Below are 26,396 nucleotides of genomic sequence, written 5' to 3' on the forward strand. Positions count from 1 at the left end.
TTCCAGTGACTTTCAAATGACTTCCATTTAATGTCTCTATTTTACTTATATGCAGAGCCATTAATTTTGTGCCTTCTGAAGACACTAGCTAGTACTTATCACATAATGTATAGTCCTGCTTCAAAATATGGTTAGTTTTATTCTTAAATCTTATCATGGATACTAATCTAAATAGACACTCTGTATTAATTCTGAACAACCTGATTGTGTATTATATACGCTGTAATGTTCTGGCATAAAGTGGCGGACACTTCATCTGTTGAAATCTTTAGAATAAGACTGGCGTCTTGCTCAAAAATTCCACATTCAACAACAAGGAATAGCTGAATAAAATTATTTCATTTGAATTTCACAGGAAGTCAGACTAGATAATAGCAATGACCCATTATTAGTTTAAGATATCCAGATTATGAAATATATTAATATAAAAATAAGTTATTTGAATAAACAGTAGAACATCTGTAAAAATATCTGGATTTCATTTAAAAATAAATGAAAGCCCTGCGGTCTTCAACTTAGCTCTGGTTCTTTTCTGTTTATTTCCCCCAGATTAAATAAAATGTTATATACATATGTATATATATGCTTCCTATATCAAAACCATGTTATAAGAAGTTGAATCCTACTTCAAAAATTGGTATGCTTACCCCATACACAAGTTCTCCCACCATCCCATTCCAGATTTTTGTCTCTGGATCCCTTGCTCCATATTTTCCATCAGGGACAATGGCAATTTTGTACTTGATACCAATATGTTTTGCAATTTCTGATGCCAGATCTACACAGTATCCTTCAAACTTGTCATTCCCTTCAAACGTATCATGGTTTTTCTTGAACATAACATATGGGGCTTCCTATAATAAAAGAAGTACAACTGTAAAGGAGAAGTAAACACCATTGACTTTGAACAACAATATGTAATCCACCAGTTGAACAGTTCATATTTTATCAGAAAGATACACACAGATAATACTTGTATTTAGATTTCTGTCATAATAAATTTATAGAAATGTTTACTATTTGCACTAACTTGTTTATATATTATATAAAAAAATTAACCAGTTAAAAATAACATCAAGCACCAAATTAGAGTTCTCACAATAGAAACTTATCATACATTCTGACATGAAAGCATGACTAGAGATTGAAATTGTTGAAAATGAAAATAATGTGTGACAATGTAAGGCCATAATCTACCCTTCTTTTTAATATAATCAGGTATAATCTTTAATTGGTTGTGGTTTCTGTATATGTAGTCAAGTGCACATACCAACGATTTTTTGCTTCCTTGAAGTTTAAAATATGTGGCTAAGAGGAGGCCATGTGCATTTTCTAGGGGTAACAGATACAGTCTTGAAATGATAATATATAGGAATCATGCAAAGAAAATGAACAGACAGTATTAGACAAAATCTGTCTTTACATACTGTAGGCAAAAAGGAACCACAGAAAAGTTACTGTAAAAATAGGTGAAGCTGGAAAATCACAAAAAAAATGTTCTTAAAACATTGATATTATATTCTGTCTGTAAATAATATACTGATACTGTACACTATCTGATTAAATAAAGAAAAATACAAATTATTGACATCTTGTGGATTCAGAATGTAACTATTACTTTTTATGAAAATGTTAATTCAGGATGACATCTTCAGTGATTGTATAAATTCTCCACCAACAATCAGTTCAATATTAAATGATCACTATTAAAGTCGCTACATAAGAATATTGTTGTTCTCTCCTCAGAACAGGAAATAGCTCTGGCTAACTGTTGTCAAAGGCTCATTTTGTAAACTGTGACTACTGCAGCCCTCCTCACCTCTTCTATGAATGCCTAATTAGCATACAGAAGAACTTACAAATAAAATGTGTGTTGATATTTCTAACTGAAGTGATGCCATGGGCATGATCTGCCAGTAGCAGCAATTTTGTAATATCAGATGTGTTTCACAGTTGCTGGGACAGAGGAATAGCAAAAGCCAACTTTGAAATAAATACTTGAGATGTTAAAAGATTTCCAGTTAAAATGCTGCCTGTAGGTATTGGTCTGCAGATCCCATTGATAATGCTAGGTCCCATGACAATGGGGGCCAGAGCAGGATTTGATGTGAAGTTTTTTATGTTTTGGGAGGGTAATATACATTCAGTTTATTCTCTGTGGGTTGAGAGGGAAAGGGAAAGGATGACCTATTCATCTTTTTAGTGGTAGACATCCTTTTATTCTTGCAAATGGGTCCTCTTCTGTAAATCTGACTGGTTCCAGAATGTAGCAGAACTTTAGGATGAAAAAAATGAGTTTGTGTTATGGAGAGTCACTAAAGTTCACTTTGCATATGGTGGAAGTCCCATAATTAAGGCCCCATACACCATGGGGAAAGGGAGGCAGTAATCCTTCTTTCAACCCAAGGGCAAGTTATGTGTGTTTTCCCCTTAGCCTTTGGCATGCCCCAGACCAATCAGTGCTGCCATGGGGCACTGTACCAGAAGTTTGCAATTGCTTTATGTGGCTTGTGACTCAGTCTTCTAGCATTGGTTTTACTTTTAAGGCCTTTCTCGGCTGAGAGCATCTGCTACTAGTACCACTAAAAATGGCCCTAGACAAAGGAAAATGTCCACAACAGCTTTGGATAGGACATGCTTTCACTGGCTGGCTGGGCCTTTTATGTGATATTTTACACATGTTAAAACCCTTCAGAAATCTGAGGACACTGACAGCAAAACACTGCACTTCTTCAGAGAGCATTATGACCTTTGGAGGGCTGTGAATTGCAAAGAGTTCTAGAGTGAATAGTAATTATACTGTGCATGATGTACTTCTACAGCCTGGCAGGCAAAACACTGAAAAGTGGCATTTGTGACACATGTAGTTTACTATTCTGTTTTCCAGTACTACATGCCAATGCTTGGAAAGGGAAGGGGAGAATAGTACCCCCCTTAAGTATGTCCTTCCTGGGGTAGAAATGGCTGCCAGTAATGCAAACCTACACCACTCTTTGCATTCCCATCTACAGTCAGGTGTGTTCAATCAGTTCTCTCTCTTATGCAGAAAAAAGGGGAGAGAAGGTATGGGGTGGAAAGGAATGCTGTTTCTCTTTGTGTAAGCCCTGCTACATCAAGATATTAAAGAACGTGCCTAATATGAAGCATGTCAGGAGTCTTCACTCACATACAGAAGTACCTTGCTGAACCAGGGCCTTTGTTCTTAAGGGCTGAGATGTCCATAATTTGCATCTGCCTATACTAAAGAACTGGTAAAAGAATAATTAAGCAGAGGACATACATCACAGTATAGTGCTTTAACCAAGTGTCCTATCAGATATTAGGTATTAGGTACAAGTGCCCCTAAACTTAGTCAGATTTCAGCCCTTCACAAGCCTTCATTATAGACTTCAGCTGCACTTCCCTGGCATATTTTCACTTCTTTTTTCCTTTGAAAGTGCTGAATTGAAGAATAGTGAAACCCCGTGATAAAGCTTTTCTGGCAACCCCCCACCCACCCACTATAACCCCCACCCAAGAGCATGTAAAGTTAAAGATATTCTAGAGAAAATAGCTTTAGGCAGGGGCAGAGTGCAGGGGCAACAGCTTCCTCAAGGCAGAGCTGCCTTGAAGAGCCTTTTAACAGCCTTTGCCTCTTAACAGTGAAAAAAATCATTAGAGGCTATGTAAACTCTGTTTTCCATTTATAAAGGTTAACTACATCTTCACATCAGCTCACAATCCTGTGAGGAACTGCTGCCAATGTGGTCCAAAGGAGGGGTCCAAAGGATACTATGGGGTGTATGGGATAGATGCCCACTCTGCTTCTTAAACAGAGGTGTACTCTCAAACTACAAAAGTTCACTGTCAGGAAGGTCTGAATCTGGCATTCAGTTTGATCCACTAGTATGATGAGGAACATTTGCAAAATTCTGATCTCCTCCTCTTCAAAACTGACCAGTATCAGGATCTGTCTTGTGAAGACTCCAGTCATAACAACTTAGGACACCCAAGAGGAAGTCTTACTGATTCCCAAACAAACAAATTCCAATGATTTAAAAAGTAAAGGCATTACCCAAGTCAATTTACATGTGCCAGCTATTTTTTTTTCTGGAATAGCCAGCTTCTAGCCTTTTGTACACTATTATTGTCCCTTATATTGTTTCTAAGAGTCATGAAGAAAGCAGGGCAGGCTGGCATTACTTATGAACTATCTTTTGCAGGCAACAGCCTACTTCCTCCAATGGTACAAATGGACTACATTGGATGAAGTAGGCTGTTGCCTATGAAAGCTCATGGTTCTCTGAAATAGTTAGTCTGTAAGGTGCCATACCTTCTGTATGACTTCAGTCTAACATGGGTAGCCACCTTTGTTCCTAGAGATGGAAACAAATGTTGTCTGACTTCTCATTTGTGCCACCTTAAATTTTTTTAAGATGGCACAAATGATGAGCAAATAGATGTCCTTACCCTTTGTTATACCACATGCCAGGAAAACCAGTGGTACAATAAAAGGTAGTAATAGATTCTGCCACTTTATTGTGGTGGATGTCTATAACCTTGTGGGAGCTTTCTCTTCTCAGCCAGTCCTGCAAAACTGTGAAGTGGATCAGCTGTGGTGTGCCATTTTCTGGTACAGCTGAATTGCTTCATTTGGCAACTTCTGTTTCTAGACTAAGAGTATGTGCTTAGGTTGCCCATAGAAGTTTACTCTTTATTACATCTTCTTACATTGTTACACAGAAAGTACAAGCAGATATTACCCTTGTACCACCATAAAAATTTTTATGGCAGAACAAGTTGTGAGTAAACAGACATCCTTGCCCTTTATTGTGCTCCATTTGCCCCCAAAAGTTTCAGCAACCAAATATACTCACAGTTTGTGACATCTTAAAGGGGACAATATTTATTCACATATTGTGCATCCAGTGGTTCCCCTGCTTGCAGATGGAGATGCATGCCTCAGGGCTATTTTCCCACAGGATTTGGCCCCTGAAGCCCCAGGAGTGGCAACAGCCAGACCCTGCAGGACAATGGCCCTACTAAAGTCTGTCTCTGCTGATCAGTCGGATAAGCTGTGCTGGGACACATTTCAGCACAGCTTGATGCTGCAACACAGCCACTGTCTGTTTGTACCCACAGCAACTCTCCTTTAAGAGCAGCCTTGCTTGAAACTGACATAACTTAACCAGTTTCAAGGCTGCTACTAGCACAGTACTGATGTCCTTCTACAGTTGCCCACCCCATTTCAGGCAATTTTCTGATTCTGTATTGATAGATCAGTAATGTACATCTTCTTATATTTTAGTGCTATTTGCTGTTTTATTTATCCCACTGGATTGTTCAAGATGGATTGTTCTATAAACCTCTTTCAGAGAAAGTGACAATTACATTTCTTGGAATATAAACTCTAGCCTGATAATGAAAATATTGATATAATTTATTTTGAGTAAAATATAGTATTGTTAAAGGCATTTTACACTGCAATAAGTGAGCTACTTAATAGTATTTTATGGGTAAGGAAATGGCATACAAAGACCATATTGAAACAATCAATGACTAGCATGGGACATAAATAGTTAAAATGGTGCAAGCTTTACTTGTACTATTCACAATTTTCTAACAAAGTTTAACATATTTAATTACAGAACAATGTCTGAAACAAGCACCTTTATATAGCTAAGCAAATCATTCCATCACATTCCCATAAACTCAAATGTACAGTAAAATGCTCACAACTGGAAATAACTCTAGAGAGTCAAAAATAAACACTAACTCTAACAGCAAACTAATCAGTGTTTGGTTACTTTTTAAATAAGCCCCTTTGAATTTGCTAAATCATTGAAAAAATAATTTGCAATAGGGAAAAACAGTTGTTACAGGAATTATTTTCTTTAAGAAAATAAGTGCAATAGTTTGTCTCCATCTGTTTTGAAAAATAAACAACCCCCCTCCAAACACAATAAGAACAACAAAAGCCTTAAACACAAGATACTTTTATAGAAGACAAAGGAACTTTTCTAATAACTTGTTCAGGATTCTGTTTGAAATATTCAGTATTGGCTTGCAAAGTGTTTCCACTTCTGTCTATCCAACTAATAATTATAATTAATTAAAAATCTAATACAACTATATATTTGTTTATTGGAAGAAAAAAGTTAGATCTAGAATTTTTTTGGACAATATAAAATGATTGGCCAAGGAAGAGATTACACTGATTAAAATTTTTACCTTCTAAAATGTGAAATTTGGCTTGTGTATGAGAAATAAGTCTTAATTTCTCTTAAGAAGCTTTCTCAACCAGGACATGACATCAATTAGAGTTCTTTTAGCTTTACTTAGCCCTAATGATTTTTGGGTGCAAAGATTTGTAATGCATGCTATTAGTCTTCTAATACTAAACCTATTACATTGAAGACCTGAGTTGGGAATCCGTTATATAATGCCAGTTCACCAAGGGTTTTAGCTCTTTGGTCCTAAATATTTCTTTTTTTATTTTTTTTGTACATTTTTTTTGGAAACTTTTTATATTAGAAAAAATTAATGGCTGCATACTTGAGTAAGACTTTTCACTAGACTAGAGGGCTCAAAATATTCTACCCAATTCCTCAGTATTTTACTCCAAGCACCTGCAACTAATATTTTAGGATGCCAAATAAAATATGTAAAATCAAATCTAAGCATATTTACTGTACTACAAGTAAACATTTTTTGCTAAATAAATACCAAAGGTATTTAGGTACAGATCTAATTCCTTTTAAAACATATCTTATATTTAATAATAAAATATTAACATTACAGCAAACAAAGCACAGGCACATACAAAATAAGACAGCAAGTGAAGTAGCTAGTACTGAATTACTTCAGACTAAAACCAAAGCTTGCCATGCTGACAACTCTAAGGGTTTTTTTTTTGTTTTTGTTTTTTTTAATGTGCCTAGATAGCTGCCTTCCACATACTGAAAAGCTTGACAGCACTGATCCCAGAAGCTTTTCAGTTTAATGTTGGAAGGTATGCATGCAGCCAAAGTGGTATTTTCATCTACATTGAAATAACTTTCCTTTAACATGGAGAGGGCAGTGAAGAGATCATAAGTCTCCATCTACTTTTTGCAACTGGAATAAAGTACATAGAAAGAAAATGACAGGATTCTGAAAAATACAGTAGTTAAATATATTTTTGTGTGGTTACATGCTTCTAGGTTCTAAATATATTACCTTTGCAAATGCATATAAAAAATTTGCCTTCAAAATCAAGTGTGCAGCTCCCTGTAAGGTCAAGGGGAGAGCTGCATAATTAGCTCAGGACAGAATTTAACCGTGTATTTTTACTCAAACCAAATTCTGGTTGCTTTGTACCTTTTTCATGAAATATTTAGAGTGGAAACGCTGGGTCAACATGTGACATTTCTTTCTTTTTTTAAAAAAAGAAAAAAGATTGTACTTATTCCAAGATGACATGCTGCATGAAAACAAGGCATGCTTTGTAAAACTGATTCAGCTTTTTGGTTTGCAAAATGATACCACCAGTCCTTTTCATACAGGAATTGGGAAAGTTTTTTTAAAGAGATAATTTATTCCGCACATTAATCTGCTTCAGTGCAAACAGGACAGGCAAGGTAATACATTTTAAAAGCTTTTGTTTTTTCCCTACATCCTTTTTGGCAAACAGGCACCTTCTATAGTATTATTATTTACTTGCTTCTCCTAAACTTGGAGCTATTTATGGAGATTATATTGTTCATGTATGTTAAGCCTCAATTAAAGATACCAGGATTGGTATGAGAGAAAAAAATCAATTGAGAGCTTGTTTTTCACATCATTCTCTTCTCAGCTTGGCAAAGTTGAAGGTAAACGTCATCTGTTCTAGACATTTCAGAATAGCCACAGAACTTTTCTTGGTGGTTCAGTGCCTGGTCATCCAGTCAGAGGAACAGTAATCCGTATGGAAAAATTAGCTCAATTCTACTACATTGGAGATTAATACTTGAGCCTTAGATTGGAATGTTCGCAGCATCGTGGGACTCTTTTCTTCCATGATCAATTTCTTAAAATAGGATTCTTCATCAGAGGCTGAAAAGAGGAGGACTGTACTGAAGTATAATTTTTTCCATTATTGTGTCTTTTTTAGGAAAAAAAGATACATTAATTTGTAAAAGTCCCATGCAAAAAAATTACACAATTAGGTTAGGAGTTACATTCTGAATGGCTGTATAGTATGTTGGTTGAATTTGCATCCTAAAATTATAATCTTCAAAAGGAGATTTGTCAGGACACACTATACAAATGCTGATACATAATACAGGCAATATGGTAGCTAACTTCATTCTTTGACTCAGAAAGATTCAGAATAATTCCACTCTGTCCCTTGGTTAGTTTTCAATTCAGTTTAGAAAAGTTCTCCTTAAGAACACAAAGACTATTCCTCCCTAATCAACACATTCTCTATCTTGGATGGTTAAAAATGTCTTGTCTAATGAAAAGGTCAGTGAACTGAGATGTAAAATTTTTAAACTAGGCAGGTAAAGGTCATCCTTTGCCAGTCTGCTTTGACAAACATCAACTTGAAAGGGCATTTCTGACTTCAGAGGGAAAAATGTTAGATATTCTGTTTAAAAGGTATCCCTTGAACATATATTTAAAAAAAATTGTACATGTCTCTATTAATGGGAATTAATGAAGCAATTACATTTTCCTCACTTTCCAGGAGGCCTTTAAAATGCATCATTGGAAAATATTTGTTAAAAAACTTATATTTTGCATCAGTTGAAGTAGAGAATATAAGCATTATAAGGACACTAACAAATAACTAGTGACATTTCTAAGTTTTTCTTCCTTTCCTATAGAAAAGTAAATAATCCAGAGCTGGAATGCTAACTTTCCTAATACCTATCCTGAATTTATAGTACTAACCAAATGACACCTGCTGTTACAGAAGGCAGATTTTATGCCCTTCTCTCAATTCTTTCCTTTATATCTTTTTGGGTTTTCTTTTCTTTCACTGTCTTACAAGTCACAATTCATCAATCAGCTGTTGAAAGAATTCATTTACATTCCTGAGAAGTCTTTCAAAGGACAGCAAGAAACGTCTCAATAAAAAATTGATAAATTTCCCTCAATTTGATTTGAAAAACCAATTTCAAATGATTATTTCAAGTGCACACCACAAATAGTCTATACAGAGGTGAGAGTCAAGATACTTAAGACACGCAGCTTTCATCCTTTACAAACCCCAGAGCTGACAGACTAAATTGGACTACAAGAAAGGGCTTTGTATTATACACAAATGAACACACAGGGAAAAAAAAAACCTTACCAAAATTGTAGTTACAACTACTGTTCTGTTCTCAATGGCTGAAGTATCATTTCCAAGGGAAGGTTCATGCTGAATTAAAACTAATTTATCCATGTCATTCCAGTAACCAACCTGCAAAACAAAACAATATTTTTTTCTAAGTAACTTAAAGAAATTAGTATAATATGTTACATTAATAATGATATTACTCTTATTCAGTTGTTGTTTCAGAAGGATACTTTTTAAATAATAAACCTGACTCATTCATTTAGCACAGCAATAACTGACTACATCTTTAAGCAAAGGAACAGCACAAGGCCTCTTTAGTCTGAAGGCCTCCATGGGACTTAACTAGGTCCAGGGCTTCTGGTTGCTCTTTGCACCAAGGTCACACTTACTCAGTATTTCACAGGACCATCTGTGTATTAGGTATGGAGGGGAAGGATGGGCCAGTGGTAGGTATGTTAGTGTTGGACTTACGAAGTTTGGATTTACTACCCTGTTCCATTTCAGGCTTCCCATGTTATATTGAGCAAATCAATTTGAGTAGGTCTGCTTTGCAGCTCAATGTGCCTTGTCTGAGATGTCAACAGTTATGTCTCTCACTTGCCCTACTGACACGGTCATGGTCTGACCTGGAAATGCACTTGTACAGCTGCTCCCCAGCAGCTGCTCTCAAACACACCAAAACTGACATCCCAAGAGTGGCCACAGAAGGGCACCTTGGAGTGGCCACACCAATACCACCCCAGAAGTTCCCCAAGTGAAAATGTAACACTTAGCAATAATGATCAGGGATCTTGGTTTTCTCTGTTTAAAAATTGTGACTTCTCTGATTAAACCCCCTCAAAAATACATTTTTCCATGAGTAAAATGAAATGCCATGATAGGTGTCAGTTGAGCACAATGTTTTGATATATTTACAATTTTAAATCAATTTGGAAGTCTACCAGTGCCTCAATCACTACAATAAAACAATTTCTAAATACCTATACATTTTGGCATTTGACTTAGGGTTTTTTATCATGGAAAATCAGAGGTCCCTTTGCTCCCTTCACTCACCAGGATGTGGGTCCAGCTGTGGCTGTCCCCCACCAAAACATTGTGGTGCTGAGCAGCCCTGATAGGCTGGTGCCCTGCCCATGCCACTGCCCTTCACTGCCAACCCACAGTCCTCCAGCCCCACCAGTGCCCCTCACTCCCCACCAAGAAGCCCCTGGCTCTGCCAGTGTCCTTCACCCAAAGCTCCCTGGGCCCTGCTGTTTCCCCTCACTCCTGACCCACAGTCCCCTGGCCCTGCTATTCTCTACCCACAGCCCCCTGCTCCCCTCCACCAGAGGTGGCCCCCAGCTGCCAGGGCAGTGGGGCCAGGGACCTGGCTCCACAGCTCCCTGCCCTCCCCAACAATGCTCTAGCCAGGGTTTGAATTACAGGGAACTCGGGGGAAATGAGCCCACCCCCCATAAGAGATGACACCCCCTTGCAAGATTTGAAAATTATAACCTAGTGGAGTCTCAGATTTTATTAGGGCATTGTGATGCACAGCCCAATTAGTTTTGCAGGTCCCCCAAAAGTCAAAGTGTAATTCAAAACCTGGCCCTAGCCCCAGCTCCCACCTGTGGGAGTTGGTGCCTGCTGAGGCTGGAGTGGAGTGTGGCCCCATGGCCAGCACAGCTTAAGGGGAGCCAATATAGGGGGCAGATGTGGGCTGCGTCCTGCAGGCTGAGGGCTCTCTGCCCTGCTGTCCTCTCCCCAGGGACCTCTGTGGCCCAGCAGGTTGTACGTGGTGCAGGAAGTCAGAGCGGGTTGAGGCCAGAAGCTTGGTGCTGTCACCAGGAGCCCCACACCACCATGGCAAGGCACTGCTGACCCACCTGGCAGCACAACTCCATGCTACTACACCCACACCAAGTGTCCCCTGCATTTTTCTCCTTAAAAAGAGAAAAATCCATGTTTTTCTATGGCAAATGGAAAGACGAGATCCATGATAACGATGATGTCACAGAGCATGGGACTGAAGTATAGCCAAAAATACATAGGAGCCTACAGTTGGGCTCCTAACTTCATACTTAGGCATGGAAGTAAATGGCTGATTTTTGCTTGGTGCAGCCAGAAGAGCCTCATCTTTGACCTGCTCCAGGTCCCTTTTTCTTGGACCAGTCATTCTCAATTTTTTTGGACTTGAGGCTCTCCACTTTGGACTCAAGGCACCCCTCCATAACTTTGTGAACTTAGTGGCACCCCATTTCAAAAGCTAATGTATATATTACAGTGCTTACCCCCTTGCAGAGTGGCTGGCCAATGGTGGTGGGGGATCACTCAGGCAGTGACAAGCCAGAGTCTGCATTTATCTACTTATCTCCTTGCACTTCACTTATCTCCTCACACTGTGGGGCACTCTTGAAAGGATTGGGAGGCACCCCAGGGTGCCCAAGCACCCTAGTTGAGAATCAGTACCTAGACTGTGGCCTGGTATCTGCTATTCCATCCAAAAGAAAATAAAAGAACCATTAACAGGATGGCAAACCCATGGAACATGGTTACTGTCAGACCCAGGATTGCAATTCAGGTGTCCTGGCTTCTGATCCTACGCTCAGGAAAATCCAGGGACTTCAGAATGGGATGTTTATATTTGCAGTTATCTTTAATTCATATATTTTCTTTAATCCACTGAGGCACAAGCCATATCAGCAGTGACCATCCACTGTATCACAGCAATGAAACACCTTGGATTCATAATATAACATATGTAAAAACAAGGAATACTTTGAAATTAGTGAGGGAAAAAATATGTTTTTTTCTGATTGCTAAAACAAATACTTCTTTTTTTTTTGTTTTTCGCATTCCTTCACTACATTTAAGAGGCTTCTTCTCATCCCTACACCAGTTGGTAAAAAATGCAGGTGTCTTGATTTAGGTGTCTTCAGCTGATAAGGCATATGTGACCTGCTGATTTAGTGGAAAGGCAGTTTCTTTTTCTAGCAGGATGCACTGCTACCAGATACTTTTTTCCCATTTGGACAGTCATGGTTTCAGATACAACTGATCTGACAGATACAACTGATAGTTGAAAATGTCAAAGTCCAGACAAAATTTGGGACCAGCCAAAGCCAAAACCTGACTAGTTTGGAAGCTCATTATAATGAAGAATGATTGTTTTCATTGTGTGATTCCTCACTGCAGTTCAGAAGGGAAACAGAAATAGAATGATGTGCTGGGTTGTAGAAGGAAGTATCATATCAGAAAGCTGACAAATAGAAAGTAGGTTTTAGGGGAACAACAGACAGTTTGTGAAGTATGTGTTTCAGTATGTTTTATATTTATGGGAAAGAGGTAGAATTTTCCTTTTGGGCAGAGATTATTAACTGAAGGTCAAACGTATAAAATATGCTTACACTAAAAATGCTAAAATGACACAAGAATATTCATAAAAATTGTAAATGAAAGAGAGCCCCAAATGGGGAGCCAAATGGAGACTTATATAAGCAGTATTGTAAATGTCATTGAGAGTACAGCAGTTGCATTCATTTCTCTCAGGGCTGAATTTGGCCTTCAAAACTAGACTTTAAAATCTAATGCTACCTATACATGTGCTCAGGGGTAATGGGGGAGAGTGTTTTAATTAGAATGGTTCCCAGAAAGTTGCTTTAATTAAAATGGTTCACCATCACATGTTTTATGCCTCTATGCATTTCAAAATGGCCATGGGATGTTTCATCCAAACCAGGTTTAGATAAAGTGCCTCCGCAAATATTTTGAAATGTGCAGGGACTTAATACACATGTAGAAGTAATTAGCTTACTTGACTAGAAAAAAACAGACAAAGACCAGAAGTGCTGATACTGCTTAATTCAAATGTTCTGAGATAAGGAATCCGCATTCCTGTATTCTTTGGGTTATCTTGATATCTTGCCCTATGCATAGATAGTTTGTTTAAGTAAACTTTCTAAGTTTCTGTGTAATTTACTATTGTTTTGTTTCTCCAAGGTGTATTTTTTATCTCTTTCTCTGACTTTAGTATAAATACACTTGTAACCTTAGAGAGTCTGAGAAATCCTTTGAAACAGACAAGTGGGTGATTCCCCTTGCTGTGTGGAATTCTCCCTGTGATCACAGTGTAGCCCTAAATAAAGAAAAGCTGGCTCTGTCAGTTCTGATTCAACGACAATGCAAAGTTTGATTTCTTCCACAATTTGGTGCCGTGACTCGGATAGAGATGCCCAGAGTGATCATTTGGGACACAGACATCTCTTCACTGAAGCCCTGGCACCAAACCAAGGTAAGAGACCTTTTGAAATCTCTATTGGGGCTTTTCAGTGAGAGGCTGCCTCTGTGTCTTCCTGATTCACTACTTGAGGCTCACTCTATCTGAGCTTTTGCTGCCAGAACTGTCAGACCCACTGTGTAAGTATTAACTGTGAGTAGAAAGAATCAAGGTTAAGAGTCAAGGTTAGGAGTTAAGACTCAGTTTTGCTGTTGTCAGTGAAAGTATTTCCCTGTATGAATTGAGTTAAGTTCTGTAAAGAACTGTGAGGTCTCTCTGAGGCCAGAAGTAGAAACCTTGCGCAGCCGCCCAGAAGACAACAGATTTGTTCTGTGCGCTCTTCGAAAGCAAGGGTGCAAGGTGGAAACTCTTAGAGTGTGAATGTTTTTCCACGATAAGCGTTGACCGAGGCTGAGACTAAAGACATGCTCTTGAACCTCGTGCCTCAACGCAGAAATTCCCTTGTGTGAATTGAGAGTATGAACTGAGAAATATGAGCCACTGACCAGGTCTGAGACTAAGGTTGGGTTCAGCCACCCCAAGGCTGTCCGGAAGGGCAGTTTTGAAAGCAAGGGGGCCCAACTGGAACCTCGTGACCTAGTGGACAGGTTTACCCTTTCCCCACTCTCATAAATGAGCCATGTCTAACCGTGAGTAACTGCATTGTGTGCTGTTATTGCAGTGGAGTCTTGTCTTTGGACATTAGCCACAGCATCTCTGTGCCACTAGCAAATCTCACAACCTGACCGGACACCCTGAATAAGCCATTCCTGTATGAAAGACCTGTGTGAATTGAGTTTAAAGATATGGGGAGCGGAGAGTCTAAAGACATACTGGCTCCGCCAAAAGGGACTCCAGCATTGTACATGTATACACACTATGGCCGTAAAAGTTGTAAGTTTCTAGACAAATGGAATTGGTATACCAGAGATGATTTTAGCTGGAAGTTTCCCCTAGAGGGAACATTTGATTTAAGTAAAATTGTTCATCTCCGCAGAGACCTTGAGTTAAGAGGTAGTAATATACCACAGACTAAGTGGGACACATTTTTTGATTAATATAAAGAAGCTTCCAAAAGATGTCAAAATAAAATAAATAAATAAAATAGGGAAAAAAAAATCTCAAGTTCGGAGTCTTAAAGACTCCCAAGAGAAACTGAAATCTCAGATAAAGGAATTAAACAGAAAGGTGCACCAAAAGGGGGACCACCATCAATAGTACCATCAGCACCAAAACAACTTTATCCACAAATAACTGAGAATGAATCTGCAGAAGATATAACTGATTTTCTTAATGTGCCACCCCCATATCAGTTCCAGGCACAATCTGAACCTGAAGAAGTCTAAAGTAACCAAATAGACTCTTCTGGCAGGAATAGCCCACCTCACCAAGAAACTATCACTCAACAACCGTCACCTGCCCCCGGGGCATGCCCACGCCCACCGAAGACATGGCGTCTGTCTCCTGAAATCTCAACTCCCTTCTCTTGTTTAAGGTCTGGTACCCAGTATGGTCCAGCCCCTTCTTTAAAATCTAAGAAGGGTCAGCTTATGCCTTTACACCAACTTCCAGGGCAAGGTCCAAATGGGGAAACTACAATCACAGTCCCTGTCCCCTGGGCCCCAGGAGATCTCCTAAACCTTGTTAAACAATTTCCCAACATCAGAGAGGAGCCCCAGAAATTTAAAGATGAATTGGAAACTGTAATCCATTGTTATGATCCAACATGGGCAGATTTAAACCAATTAATGAGAAGTGTTCTGCCCTCTGAGGTCCGTAACTGCCTCATCACACAGGCTACTTGGCCTACTCAAGACCCCGGAATAGTAGATCACTTAGCAGATGCCCGAAGACACTTCCTTGAGGCTGTGCTTAAAATTTGCCCCAGGAAAACTGACTGGGCCAAAAATACATAACTGTAAACAAAATAAAGGAGAATCCCTAGCAGACTACATGCACCGCTTGAAACTAGTATTTGAAAGACATTCTGGTATTGAAAATGCAGCTGAAACTGCCCCAGAAGCAGTTGCTTCTGCTTTTGTCCATGGACTTCTTTCTAAAGTCCAGGAACAGTTGTGCACAATTGCTGTAGGTTGGCAGACTAAGCCACTTGCAGAACTAGTCACCATTGCAAATCATTGTACAACCTGCCAGGAAAAGAAAAAGGAATCCACGGAAACTAAGTTAATGTCATTGCAATTACAGATTTTAGACGGGGCAGAAGCCGAGGTTTCCATTGAGGACAGTTCAGAGCCAGGGGACGTGGTCATGGGATGGGACAAGGAGGATTTCAGTCCCAAAATAATGGCAGTTGTCATTATTGTGGCCAACCAGGACACTGGAAGGCTCAATGTCCTCACCGGCCTGGCCAGCCAGGGATGACGTTTAAACCTCCACCACCTCCTCTCACTCAATTCTCTGTCCCGAATCAGGGAGCCTCCTGTTAGGCCAGCCTGAGGAATAGTAACATCATCACAGCCCTGCTTCTCCCACTTAATCAAGATGACCCCTGTGTTTCCTGCATGATAAATGGCATCTCTACAAAATGTTTAGTAGACACTGGTGCAAACTGCTCTACTCTTCGAGCTGAAGAATTTTCCACAACTCCTCTCTCCTCTGCTGTTGTAAATGCTGTGGGAATTTCAAATCAAACAGTTCCTCATCCTGTTTCGCAACCATTACATGTTTCTCTTGGTCCTATTTCTGATCAACATGCCTTTCTCCTTAGTCCTTGTTCTCCTGTTAATTTGTTAGGCAGAGATTTGCTTTGTAAACTCGGCTGTACTATCTATTATTCTCTCAATGGTGTTTATTTAGATGTCCCTTGAGATAACGAGATAGCAGTACTTGCCGCTTTAGCTAGCTCACCTCCTGAACCTGAGTTCCCTGATCTTTCTGTGTTGCAAGAAGAAATCATAAAAGCTGTCCCTCCGTTTCTCTGGTCCCAGCATGCTAATGAAGTAGGACAAATCCATACTGCCCAGCCTGTAAAAATTAGATTAAACCGAGCTAAGCCTTTACCCAAAGTTGCTCAATACCCTTTACGTCCAGAAGCTGAAGAAGGGATATGCCCTGTTATAACTGCCCTTTTAAAGCAAGGTATCAATGTCCCAACTAAGAGCCCTTGTAATACACCTATTCTTCCTGTAAAAAAACCTGGAAAGAATACCTATCGGTTTGTACAAGACCTCCGTGCGGTAAATTCTGCAGTTTCACCTACTTTTCCTGTTGTAATAAATCCAGCTACTATCTTGGCCTGTATTCCCCCTAAAGCTTGTTATTTTACAGTTGTTGACTTGTGTTCTGCATTTTTTCTATTGCAATACACCCTGATAGCCAGTTTATCTTTGCATTACCTATCAAGGACTTCATTATACCTAGACGCGATTGCCCTAGGGCTATACTGAATCCCCTTCTCTTTTTTCCCAAATTCTGAAAAAGATCTAGATGACATAATATTTGAAGAAAATTCTGTGCTTGTGCAATATGTTGATGATTTGCTCTTGGCATCTACCTCCTTAAAGCCTGTAAAAACAAAGAAGGCAGCACATCCCCCACCTTGGGGACCGTTTGTAAATTTACAATTAGATTTTATTCAAATGCAGAAATGTTGTTCTTATGAATATGTTCTTGTTATTTGTTTTCTGGATGGGTAGAAGCCTACCCATGTGCAAAAGCTGACACCATAACTGTAAGCAAAAAGTTCTCAGAGACTTTATTCCAAGGTTTGGTATTCCTTTATCCCTAAACTCTGATAGAGGAACTCATTTTACTGGACAGATAATGAAAGAAGTCTGCAAAGTCTTGCAGAACCAACAGAACTTTCATTGCCCATACCATCCGCAGGCCTCGGGTCAAGTAGAATGCCAAAATGGCATTCTGAAAAATAAACTGGCCAAAATTTGTGCTGAGACTCACCTAAAATGGCCAGATGCACTTCCCATAGCCCTTATGAGTATGAGATCTACTGCCAACCGAAAAACTGGGCTTAGCCCACATGAAATTCTAATGGGAAGACCCATGAGGCTCCTCGCCTCGCCACCTGTTGCTTCCCACTTTTGCGATATACATTCACTTGATGATACCATTCTAGACTATTGTAAAGCACTAATGAAGTGTGTTAAGGCTTTTCATTCACAGGTACAGGCAGCTCTCCCCAAAGAACCAGGTGAGCTGTGCCATTGTATCCTGCCTGGAGATTGGGTCCATGTAAAAGTCCATCAACAAAAAGTCATCACTGGAACCTCGCTGGAAAGGCCCATTCCAGGTACTCCTGACCACCAACACTGCAATAAAGTGTCAAGGACTCCAGACATGGATCCATGCTTCACACAGTAAGAAAACATCAGCCCCATTAGACCTAGAGTCTCCTCCATATCAATCTTGTAATCAGCCTCCACAGACTGGTAGTGAGCCTAGTGCCTGGCAGCAGGAGAGCTCAAGACCAGTAGTGAGCCAAGCGCCTACTGGCGAAGAGGATTTGCCACTACAGAGCGAAGAGGATGTGCCCCAACGATACCACTATGCCCTTCGGGACAGGAAAAAGGCCTCTACCTAGTTCCTGGTTCCCGAGGTGGAGTTGGTTAGTTGTGATTTGGATAGTTCTCAGTATTTCTTTTTGGGCCATCTTATATGAACTTGACTCATCAGTTATAAGAAACTCTGTAAACCAAACTACATTTCTGCACCGACAAAGATCACTTCATGAAAATGTGTTTTTGTCTTTACTTAATCAAATTGGAATAGATTTAAATGTCTCTCATTGTTGGATATGTAGTCATGTCCCTATCTATTCTACTGGAGGAATACCCATGATACCGGTACCCTTGAATGCAACTCAGATGTTAGCCCCTTACTATTCAAATTTTCATGGGAACGAAACCTGGCATAATGTAAGTTGCAACCAGTCTGAATACGTATGATTAGCTTATGCCACCCCTGGAAAGTTCTGTTGGACCTGTAATGGATCTCGTGTTGCAGTAGGAGTCAGTAAGTGTGAGGTAGAATTTAAAATAAATGGTGCTTGGTTTTCTAATAATTCCTGGATATCTAACTACTTCCCTGCAGGTCAATTTTCAGGCTATTATTCGCAATGGATGATGTCCCCACGCTGTAATGCAGGTGGATATACTGCATTAGCTGGTCACTGTTTTGTATGTGGAGATAAGGCCTATAAAAATCTTCCCTCTGGTTGGAGAGGAACGTGCTATGTCTCGGCAGCGTATCCTGCTTTTACTATGAGATCTCGTTTACCTAAAGGGAGAATTCCCATTGTTCGTGGAATTACAGAAAATCAAAGTTTTTGGGGTATAATGTTCCCCAGCTATGGCGCAGGCTTAGCTATGTCCGAGATAAAGAAAGGTTCAGCATCTCTGGAAAAGATTGCTAATGCTACTGCTGATAGTTTTGATAAAATAAATACAGAAATGAAGGAAATAAGGCAAATGACATTGCAAAACCAACTTGCATTTGATTATATACTAGCCAGCAAAGGAGGAGTCTGTGCTTTAATAGCTAAAGAATGCTGTACTTATATTCCCGATAATTCAAAAGAAATCCAGGATTTAAGTAAACATATTAGAAAAGAAGCAGCTAAATTGCATGAGTCAGATAACTGGAATTTGAATTCTTGGTTTAGCTCTATTTTTAGTTCCTTAGGCTCTACTGTCATTCATAGTTTGTTGCTATTGTTTGTTGTTTTTATTGGAGTATACCTAGTATTTATGATAATACAATGCTGCTTAAGCCATGCTGCTAAGCCAATGAAGACTAGACCATCAACCAGAAATGAGGTATATAATTTGTATGTTGAAATAGCAGAAAGTAAAGAGAAAGAAAAACTAGAAGTTGAAAGGCTAATGGCTATAAATATCTAACTTGTAGGGGAAAAAAAAATAGGGAATATAAAAGTAATTAGCTTACTTGACTAGAAAACAACAGACAAAGACCAGAAGTGCTGATACTGCTTAATTCAAATGTTCTGAGATAAGGAATCTGCATTCCTTGGGTTATCTTGATATCTTGCCCTGTGCATTCCTGCATGCCTTGGGTTATCTTGATATCTTGCCCTATGCATAGATAGTTTGTTTAAGTAAACTTTCTAAGTTTCTGTGTAATTTACTATTGTTTTGTTTCTCCAAGGTGTATTTTTTATCTCTTTCTCTGACTTTAGTATAAATACACTTGTAACCTTAGAGAGTCTGAGAAATCCTTTGAAACAGACAAGTGCGTGATTCCCCTTGCTGTATGGAATTCTCCCTGTGATCACAGTATAGTCCTAAATACTGAAAAGCTGGCTCTGTCAGTTCTGATTCAACCACAACATGAAGTTTGATTTCTTCCACACACGTGACTGTGAGGTGACACTGGAACATTCTGATTAGAATGTGGAGCAGGCTCGATTAATCTCTAGCTTCCTAGAGAAGTGCTATAACCTCTAGGCTATGGAGCTAAAACACAGGAGGGCCCTCTTTGCTTTTGCAAAGCTACAGTTTTGGGAATTATGCACAGGTAGATACATAAATTGAGCCACATATTTTCCTGGTCAAAGCCCAATCTACTGCATGTGAAGTAAGACTACCAACTATGCCCAACTACCAATAATGACTTTTTTAGTATTTTACGTGGATATATGCAACATGTTTCCATTTATGGTATCATGTCTCATTTGCTATATCCTCAGAACTATGAAGCAGAGAACAGAACTGCATTTGGGAAATTGTGGTCTCTTTCTCCTGCTAATTGTCAATCTAGATTAAATTAAGAGTCTTCTACTCTCAGATATGCAGGCAGAAGAGTAAATGTTACAACAGATGTAATGTCATTTCCTAAAGGCAAACAGATACACCTCATAAGGAATAAGGAGGAGTGTTAAACTACAGACCTAGAGAATAAACGTGAGTCAAGACAACTTAACTGCAGAGATAATCATGTATACAGCTACTGACCCCCCAAAGTGCATGAAAAATGACTAAAGAATAAAATTGGAAAGTGGACACCTCCTCTCATGGGATTATTCCCCTTGCCCCTCTGCCTTATGCAGACAGTTCAGCATTAGCTAGCAGACCACATGCTGGCTAAGGTCCATGTTGTGGGATACAATAGGCAGACAGGCTTTTTGGTGATAATCAACAGGTGGCTTAATGTCTTTCCTTGGAAGAGCTGTTTAAGAAGAGTTAGTTAAAGGAGAGAGGCTTTGTTTTCTTAATGGGTTGATAAACACTGAGTGTCGGGTGAGAAACATTCCCTGATGGACTGCTTAAGAGTGGGAGGGAATAATCAGAGCATCCTGCTGAGGCTTGGCCACACCCCCTCAGCTCAGCCCTGTGGAAGGAAGGGAGGGCAGCTCTAGTGCCCCCAGCTTCTAGCCTGAGCCACTGTAGGCATGTACCTCCATTTCTGGGATGTCTGTCCAATTACAAAAGTGATTTAGCCTAGCCAGGTTAGACTAACTTGCAAAGTTTGAATCAATTCAGGCTTTTGGAACGTCTGTCCCTAGTCATGAAGGTCTCTTTCTCCTGATGATGAACGTATCCAAACTGACTGTCAGGCCTATCTCCACCTAAATTGTTTTGAGTTGTTCCCCACATTCTGGGCAACAGGGAGAAAAGGCATGTACAGGACTTGAGTGGTCACTTTATGGATACCATACTGGCCTAGGCTTGAAGGAGGAAAGACCAAGATGCAAGTGATGTGAGTTAACTAGTCCAGAACTTTGTTAAGTCATCCAGGAACACTGCACTGTATAGAGTAGATCATTGTTCTTTCCCTAATTGTCTCCACCTATTTTGGGAAAGCTGCAATTGCTCTTGAGACCTTACCACCCTCTTCTGGAATGAGGTTTAAGCAGGATGAGAAGCTGGGGAAAAGAATGTTTTTTTCTTTATTTTAGCAGAAATTAGCAGCCATGACTCATGTTTCACAACTTCCTTTAAGATGTCTTCACTGACTTCAAAGTCCACTTCCAATACTGGATTAAACAGGAACTACACACCAAGTGGAATGATTGTCTGTACTGGACAACCCCATATAGAGAGCACTAGCACTTACTATGGCTGCCTCCCCTATTGGCCAACTTCATAGATGGACAATTCCTTCCTCTAATATCAGCCAAATTGTATCTGGTCTGATAGATGTGTCCCGCTAGCCTCAATGCTCAGATAATCCATGCTATTTTCTGCTGAATAATTATTGATCCTTCCCGCTCAATTTAATTGCCTTTGAATTCAAGCACCCCGACATTCGTTGTCAAGCTGTATAGTCTTGGTGACTTGCGTCACAGCCACATACTGGACCCAATCAAAATATCCTTAGACAAAGGTTTGTATCTGCCCCAAGTGCTCCCTAGCAATAGTGATTAAGTTAGTATCCTTACCAGTTCTCAAATCATTTTATTAGAGAATAAGAATTCTCTCTAGTGGCTGCTCTTTGGCTGCTGAACGGTGTGTTATGGGCCTCAGAGGGTACAAATACCCTCTGGCTTCCCTGATGCATATGGGTGAACTTCTTATCTGTGTTGCTTCCAGGCAGTTTCTGCTTTAGGTAAGGCCCTCTTTGACTTCCCCTCATCCTCTAAAGGAGAGGGAATTTTAAAAGTTCCATGAACCCTTTGTCTTCCCACGAGCAAGACAAGCCCTCCTGCATTCAGACAGTGAGGAGTGCTTTCTCTTTAGTGCTTATGGTAAAGGCAAAAAGCCTTGAGCTAACAGCAGGTGCAGGAAGGCTCACTTGTACTGGCTGTGAATGCCATGCCCTCTTGTAGATGAGCAGCAGCCTGGCAGAACAGCCTGACAATTATATCTGAGATTGTCACCAGATCCCTGGCCCACAGTCTAATACCTACCATGGAATGTATATATGTGACATTTTTCCAGATCCTCCCCCTGTTGTAAGTCAGCATGGCTTATTGATTTCAACAGAGCTACTGTGATTTACCCCAGCTGAGGACACAATCCATAATATCCACCTGCCATCAGCTGCAGAGAAGCATCATTTGCTGTGCAGTCCATGCTGTTCTGCTCATTTCAAAGCCATAACTCTGACTTTTGACAGGTTTGGATAACCACAGACCTAGGAGAATAGTACTTCACTGAACCATGCCATTGTTTTTTGTTCTTTTTTGTTTGGTTTTTTTTGCTTACGTTCACATATTTTGGACAGGTACTTAGCCTCCAATCTAGCAAGACACTTTTCCCCCAATTATGCAGACAACTTAGTAATCACAATTTTGTGAAAATATACTATGTACAGCATAGAGTTGGGGCTTAGAAAGCCACTTTTCCCAATATCCAGGAACATTTGGACAAGTGCTCACAACTGGCAAAAGTCCACTGTGGATATACTTATTCACATACTGAAGATTTGTAAGTATATACCTACAGGTGTGTGCATACATTGCCCACATAACAAATGAGCAGGCACAATAGTATACACATATTTAATATTCTAATAGACTAATTTTCTATGATTCTATTTGTGGTGGGCCTCTTAAAATATAAAAAATATTGATGACAGCAAGGGATGGAGTATTTTAAAGTAAATGTGATTAGAGGGGACAATTAATTTTCCCTCAAAAAACATGCTTTCTAGGTATTGCTTTTTCCTTTTTCTACAACCTTCCAAATACTGATACTGAATACAAGTTATTATTTACGGTTATGAGGAAGGAAAAACTGAAACTGCATGAAATGTTCATAATTCGCTGGGAAGCAGGTTCCAGATGAGGTGCAGTAGGCATTTATTATTTAGAGTGCTGACCATTCTCCACTGTCCAAGCAGCCTAACAACACTGCATCAAGCTGTTTTTTATTAAATCATACCTGATTAAGCAGTCTTAATTTCTACCCCACACAACACACACACTTGTTTTTATTCACTTTCCACTTGCATTATAGTGAAAAATAATACTGTAAAAGCTGTGTTAACCCACATTTTACCAACTGGAATACCCTATTAACAGGAATTTACAATATCCCCAAATACAAATCCTCACTTTAGCAACTGGAATTTTTACCAAGTCTATCCAGCATGCGCATCAAGTATTTGCATTACAAGTATGCTGCTGTCTTCTGTAAAACTCTCAGAATTTTTAGATAACTGGCACCACCCTTACCCCACTCATGCCAGTTAACAAAGCTTTTACTGTAGCATTTCCTGTAAAATGTACTTAAAGTAAAAAAAAAAAACCCAAACCAGTCTATTTAACAAAGATTGAAAATAATCCCACCCTTATGTTCATTATTCAATTTCACTGACTTCCAAGGAGCAATTCCTGCCTACAAAACAGACACTTTTTAACACACAAGCTCTTTACTCCTAGGTAGAGCTCAAGATCTTATTTTGATGCATTAATTATTTTTTTCTCTATGGTGGGATATGAACAGACTAACCCTTTCAGATGCAGTCAGCACATACCTTACGAGGCCCTGTGTTCTTCAGCTCAAACACATCCATTGTGTAGTTGACTCTGCGACCGTAGTGGTCAAACTGAACATTTCCTGTGAGCCCTTGTATTCGAACCTAAAAAATAAAATAAATTAAAAAAAAAAAATCAGCCTTGTGTACTGTTTGTACCTAATCACTACAGAGCAGACAGGAATCAGTAAGAAAATTACTGAACACTTTCCTTTTGTGTTCCGGAACTATGCATTTTCTATGGCTAAATATTTTGGACCAAACAGAACAACAAATTAAAAGGAAGCTTTGCTTGAACTTTTAGGTGTTCTCTAACTTAGTTTTGGTGAAAAAGCAAGTACACACTAAAATATAATCCTCAGAAGGGTGAAATGCACTCAGGGGTTTAAGCAAATCATGCCTTAATACATAAACCTGACAGTCCTTTGTGAGATAACAGCTGGTAGAGGAAGGGAGGAGTTGTCCTAGAGCCCATACTGGATGGAATTGGGCAAGAGACATGAGAGAGGCCATGACATTACAGTTTTCTTCTAGCCCTAGACTCCATGTAGCGCTCTGGAGCTGTGGAAGCAAATTTCATCATACACGCTGATATAGTAGGTGCAGTGGAGCAGGGACTGTATTGCAACCTGTGTTTGGCCCTGGGCCAGGATGTAGATTTTGATCTTTATCTCTCTTGTGCTTCACTGGAAGGCATTATTCGACTTTACCCAGGATATTATCTTCACTGTACAAACCTGACTTCATGACTTCAGAAAAGACTGCATACTTCCACTGACTTTTGGAGTATACTGAATATTGAATATATTTTCCTTAAGGGCCAGGGTGTGCATTTCAAATCATATTCTTTTTTATTTGTCCACTTCAGTTTTATCCAGCTCTCCTTCAAGACTGAAGACTGCTTCCAGGCACAAAACTTCCGGTTCTGTCAGTACTTTCTTTTCCGTGTCTGCTTCTGAGGCAAGTCAGCTCATGTGCAATTGGAATGATTTAAAATATTATTGTAGGAATTTTGTTTTTTACTATCCAGCCTCGAAGAAAAAGGCTAAATCATCTTGACAGAGATATGGAACTTTCTAGACATCCATACTCATTAGGAATTCAAAGACCTGATATCAGTGAACAATGGCTCTAGGATATTTCTTTTTACTGGGAAATTACCTATGTGAGTTGCATTTGACAAAATCTAGAAGAATTCAAAATGATCCAAACAAATTTGGTAGGCAGTTTTGTGAATAATACAATTCTGTCAGTAATTTAATGATACTACTGGAATGAACTTTTTCTATAAATCAATACCTTTAGGGAGAAATACAGATTAGTCTTTTAGGAGATTAAGTAGGATGTGGGCAGAAACTGGATGCCTGCGTTCCAAAGAACAATCAAGGTAGCAGCCACAAAATACATTAGATACATACGTTTACTTAGTATCTCCATTTTTTACTACAAATTCCCTAGGCACCCAAGTCACATCTAAGTTTATTAAAATCCAAATCGGTGCTGGAAAGATGCCTAAATTCTGCCTAAATCCTCAGTTCATTAGTTGACCCCAGAGCATACTTGCATGAACTGAATTGAGTTCAGCACAAAGTACTGTACCTAGAGTTACTTTGATTCAAGAAAGATAATAGCGATACTTATTGCACAGTAACCCATGAAGAGAGCCCATGAAGTTAGAGCCCATGAAGAGAACTACCCTCAATGCATTCGTCAGACTGAGGTTTCCAAACCACATCACCTGCTTCCCAACAGAATGCCCGAACCATCAGGATAAAAGCTAGTCTGGATGGGGACTTTCTACTGAAGTTGGGTGTTCAGGCAGCCAACAGTGCATGATTCATAGAGCTGGAGTACAAGGAATCAAGAGGGAGCTTGACTAGCCCACTGAGAAGGGTAAGCAGTTTGCTGTTCCTGCTGTTAGGCTTATTCCTCTGTGTTTTATCCAGTGTAAAATGCATAGACCAGGAAGAACAGATGGGAACCCAGGACACTCTTTTCCAGGTGAAGTACCCATCGCATAGGACAAGAGCGTAGGTCTTCCTGATTAAAGCACTCTGCTGAGGAGATGTGGATTTGAGTCCCCTCAGGCTGCGGGTGGTCTAAAATCCAATTCTCCCACTTCCTGAGGGTATGCTCAAAGCACTGAGAATTGTACAAAAGATGAGTGGCATTGCCACCACCAGTGAGTTAAGTACTTACCCTCAAACAAAGACAAGGTGCTCTGGGTCTTAAATGGATAGAAAATCCTAATGTGCAGTCAGAGGTAAGTATCCAAGCTCTGGAGTACTATGGGAGTTCAGCTACATTTCCTAGTGGCTACCACTTACAGAAAATCACATAACTTAGATTAATTATACCTCAAGCACTTTGAATGTCTGTACATACCCTTGGTGACAGGGAAACTGGCACTAGCTTACTCATCTTGAGCATATGATTAGTCTCAAA

General features: G+C 39.6%; 1 protein-coding gene across 4 annotated transcripts in view; it reads right to left on the bottom strand.

Annotated features, from left to right (window-relative positions):
• GRIA4 (glutamate ionotropic receptor AMPA type subunit 4) overlaps nucleotides 1-26,396 on the bottom strand; it is a 404,982-nt gene that overhangs the window by 86,245 nt on the left and 292,341 nt on the right. For 3 of the 4 annotated variants that reach the window (XM_090030033.1, XM_090030061.1, XM_090030041.1), the window contains exons 8-10: nucleotides 23,952-24,056; nucleotides 9,296-9,406; nucleotides 648-854 (exon numbers count right to left, since the gene is read on the bottom strand). In XM_090030033.1, coding sequence (XP_089886159.1) covers nucleotides 648-854; nucleotides 9,296-9,406; nucleotides 23,952-24,056 — 423 coding nt within the window. Of the gene's footprint in view, nucleotides 1-647; nucleotides 855-5,503; nucleotides 8,053-9,295; nucleotides 9,407-23,951; nucleotides 24,057-26,396 lie in introns of those variants that run through there. The other variant, XM_090030051.1, reaches the window with a different exon arrangement.

Source organism: Crocodylus siamensis, chromosome 1 (genome assembly GCF_052110815.1).
Source record: "Crocodylus siamensis isolate JL-2025a chromosome 1, ASM5211081v1, whole genome shotgun sequence".
NCBI lineage: Eukaryota > Metazoa > Chordata > Crocodylia > Crocodylidae > Crocodylus > Crocodylus siamensis.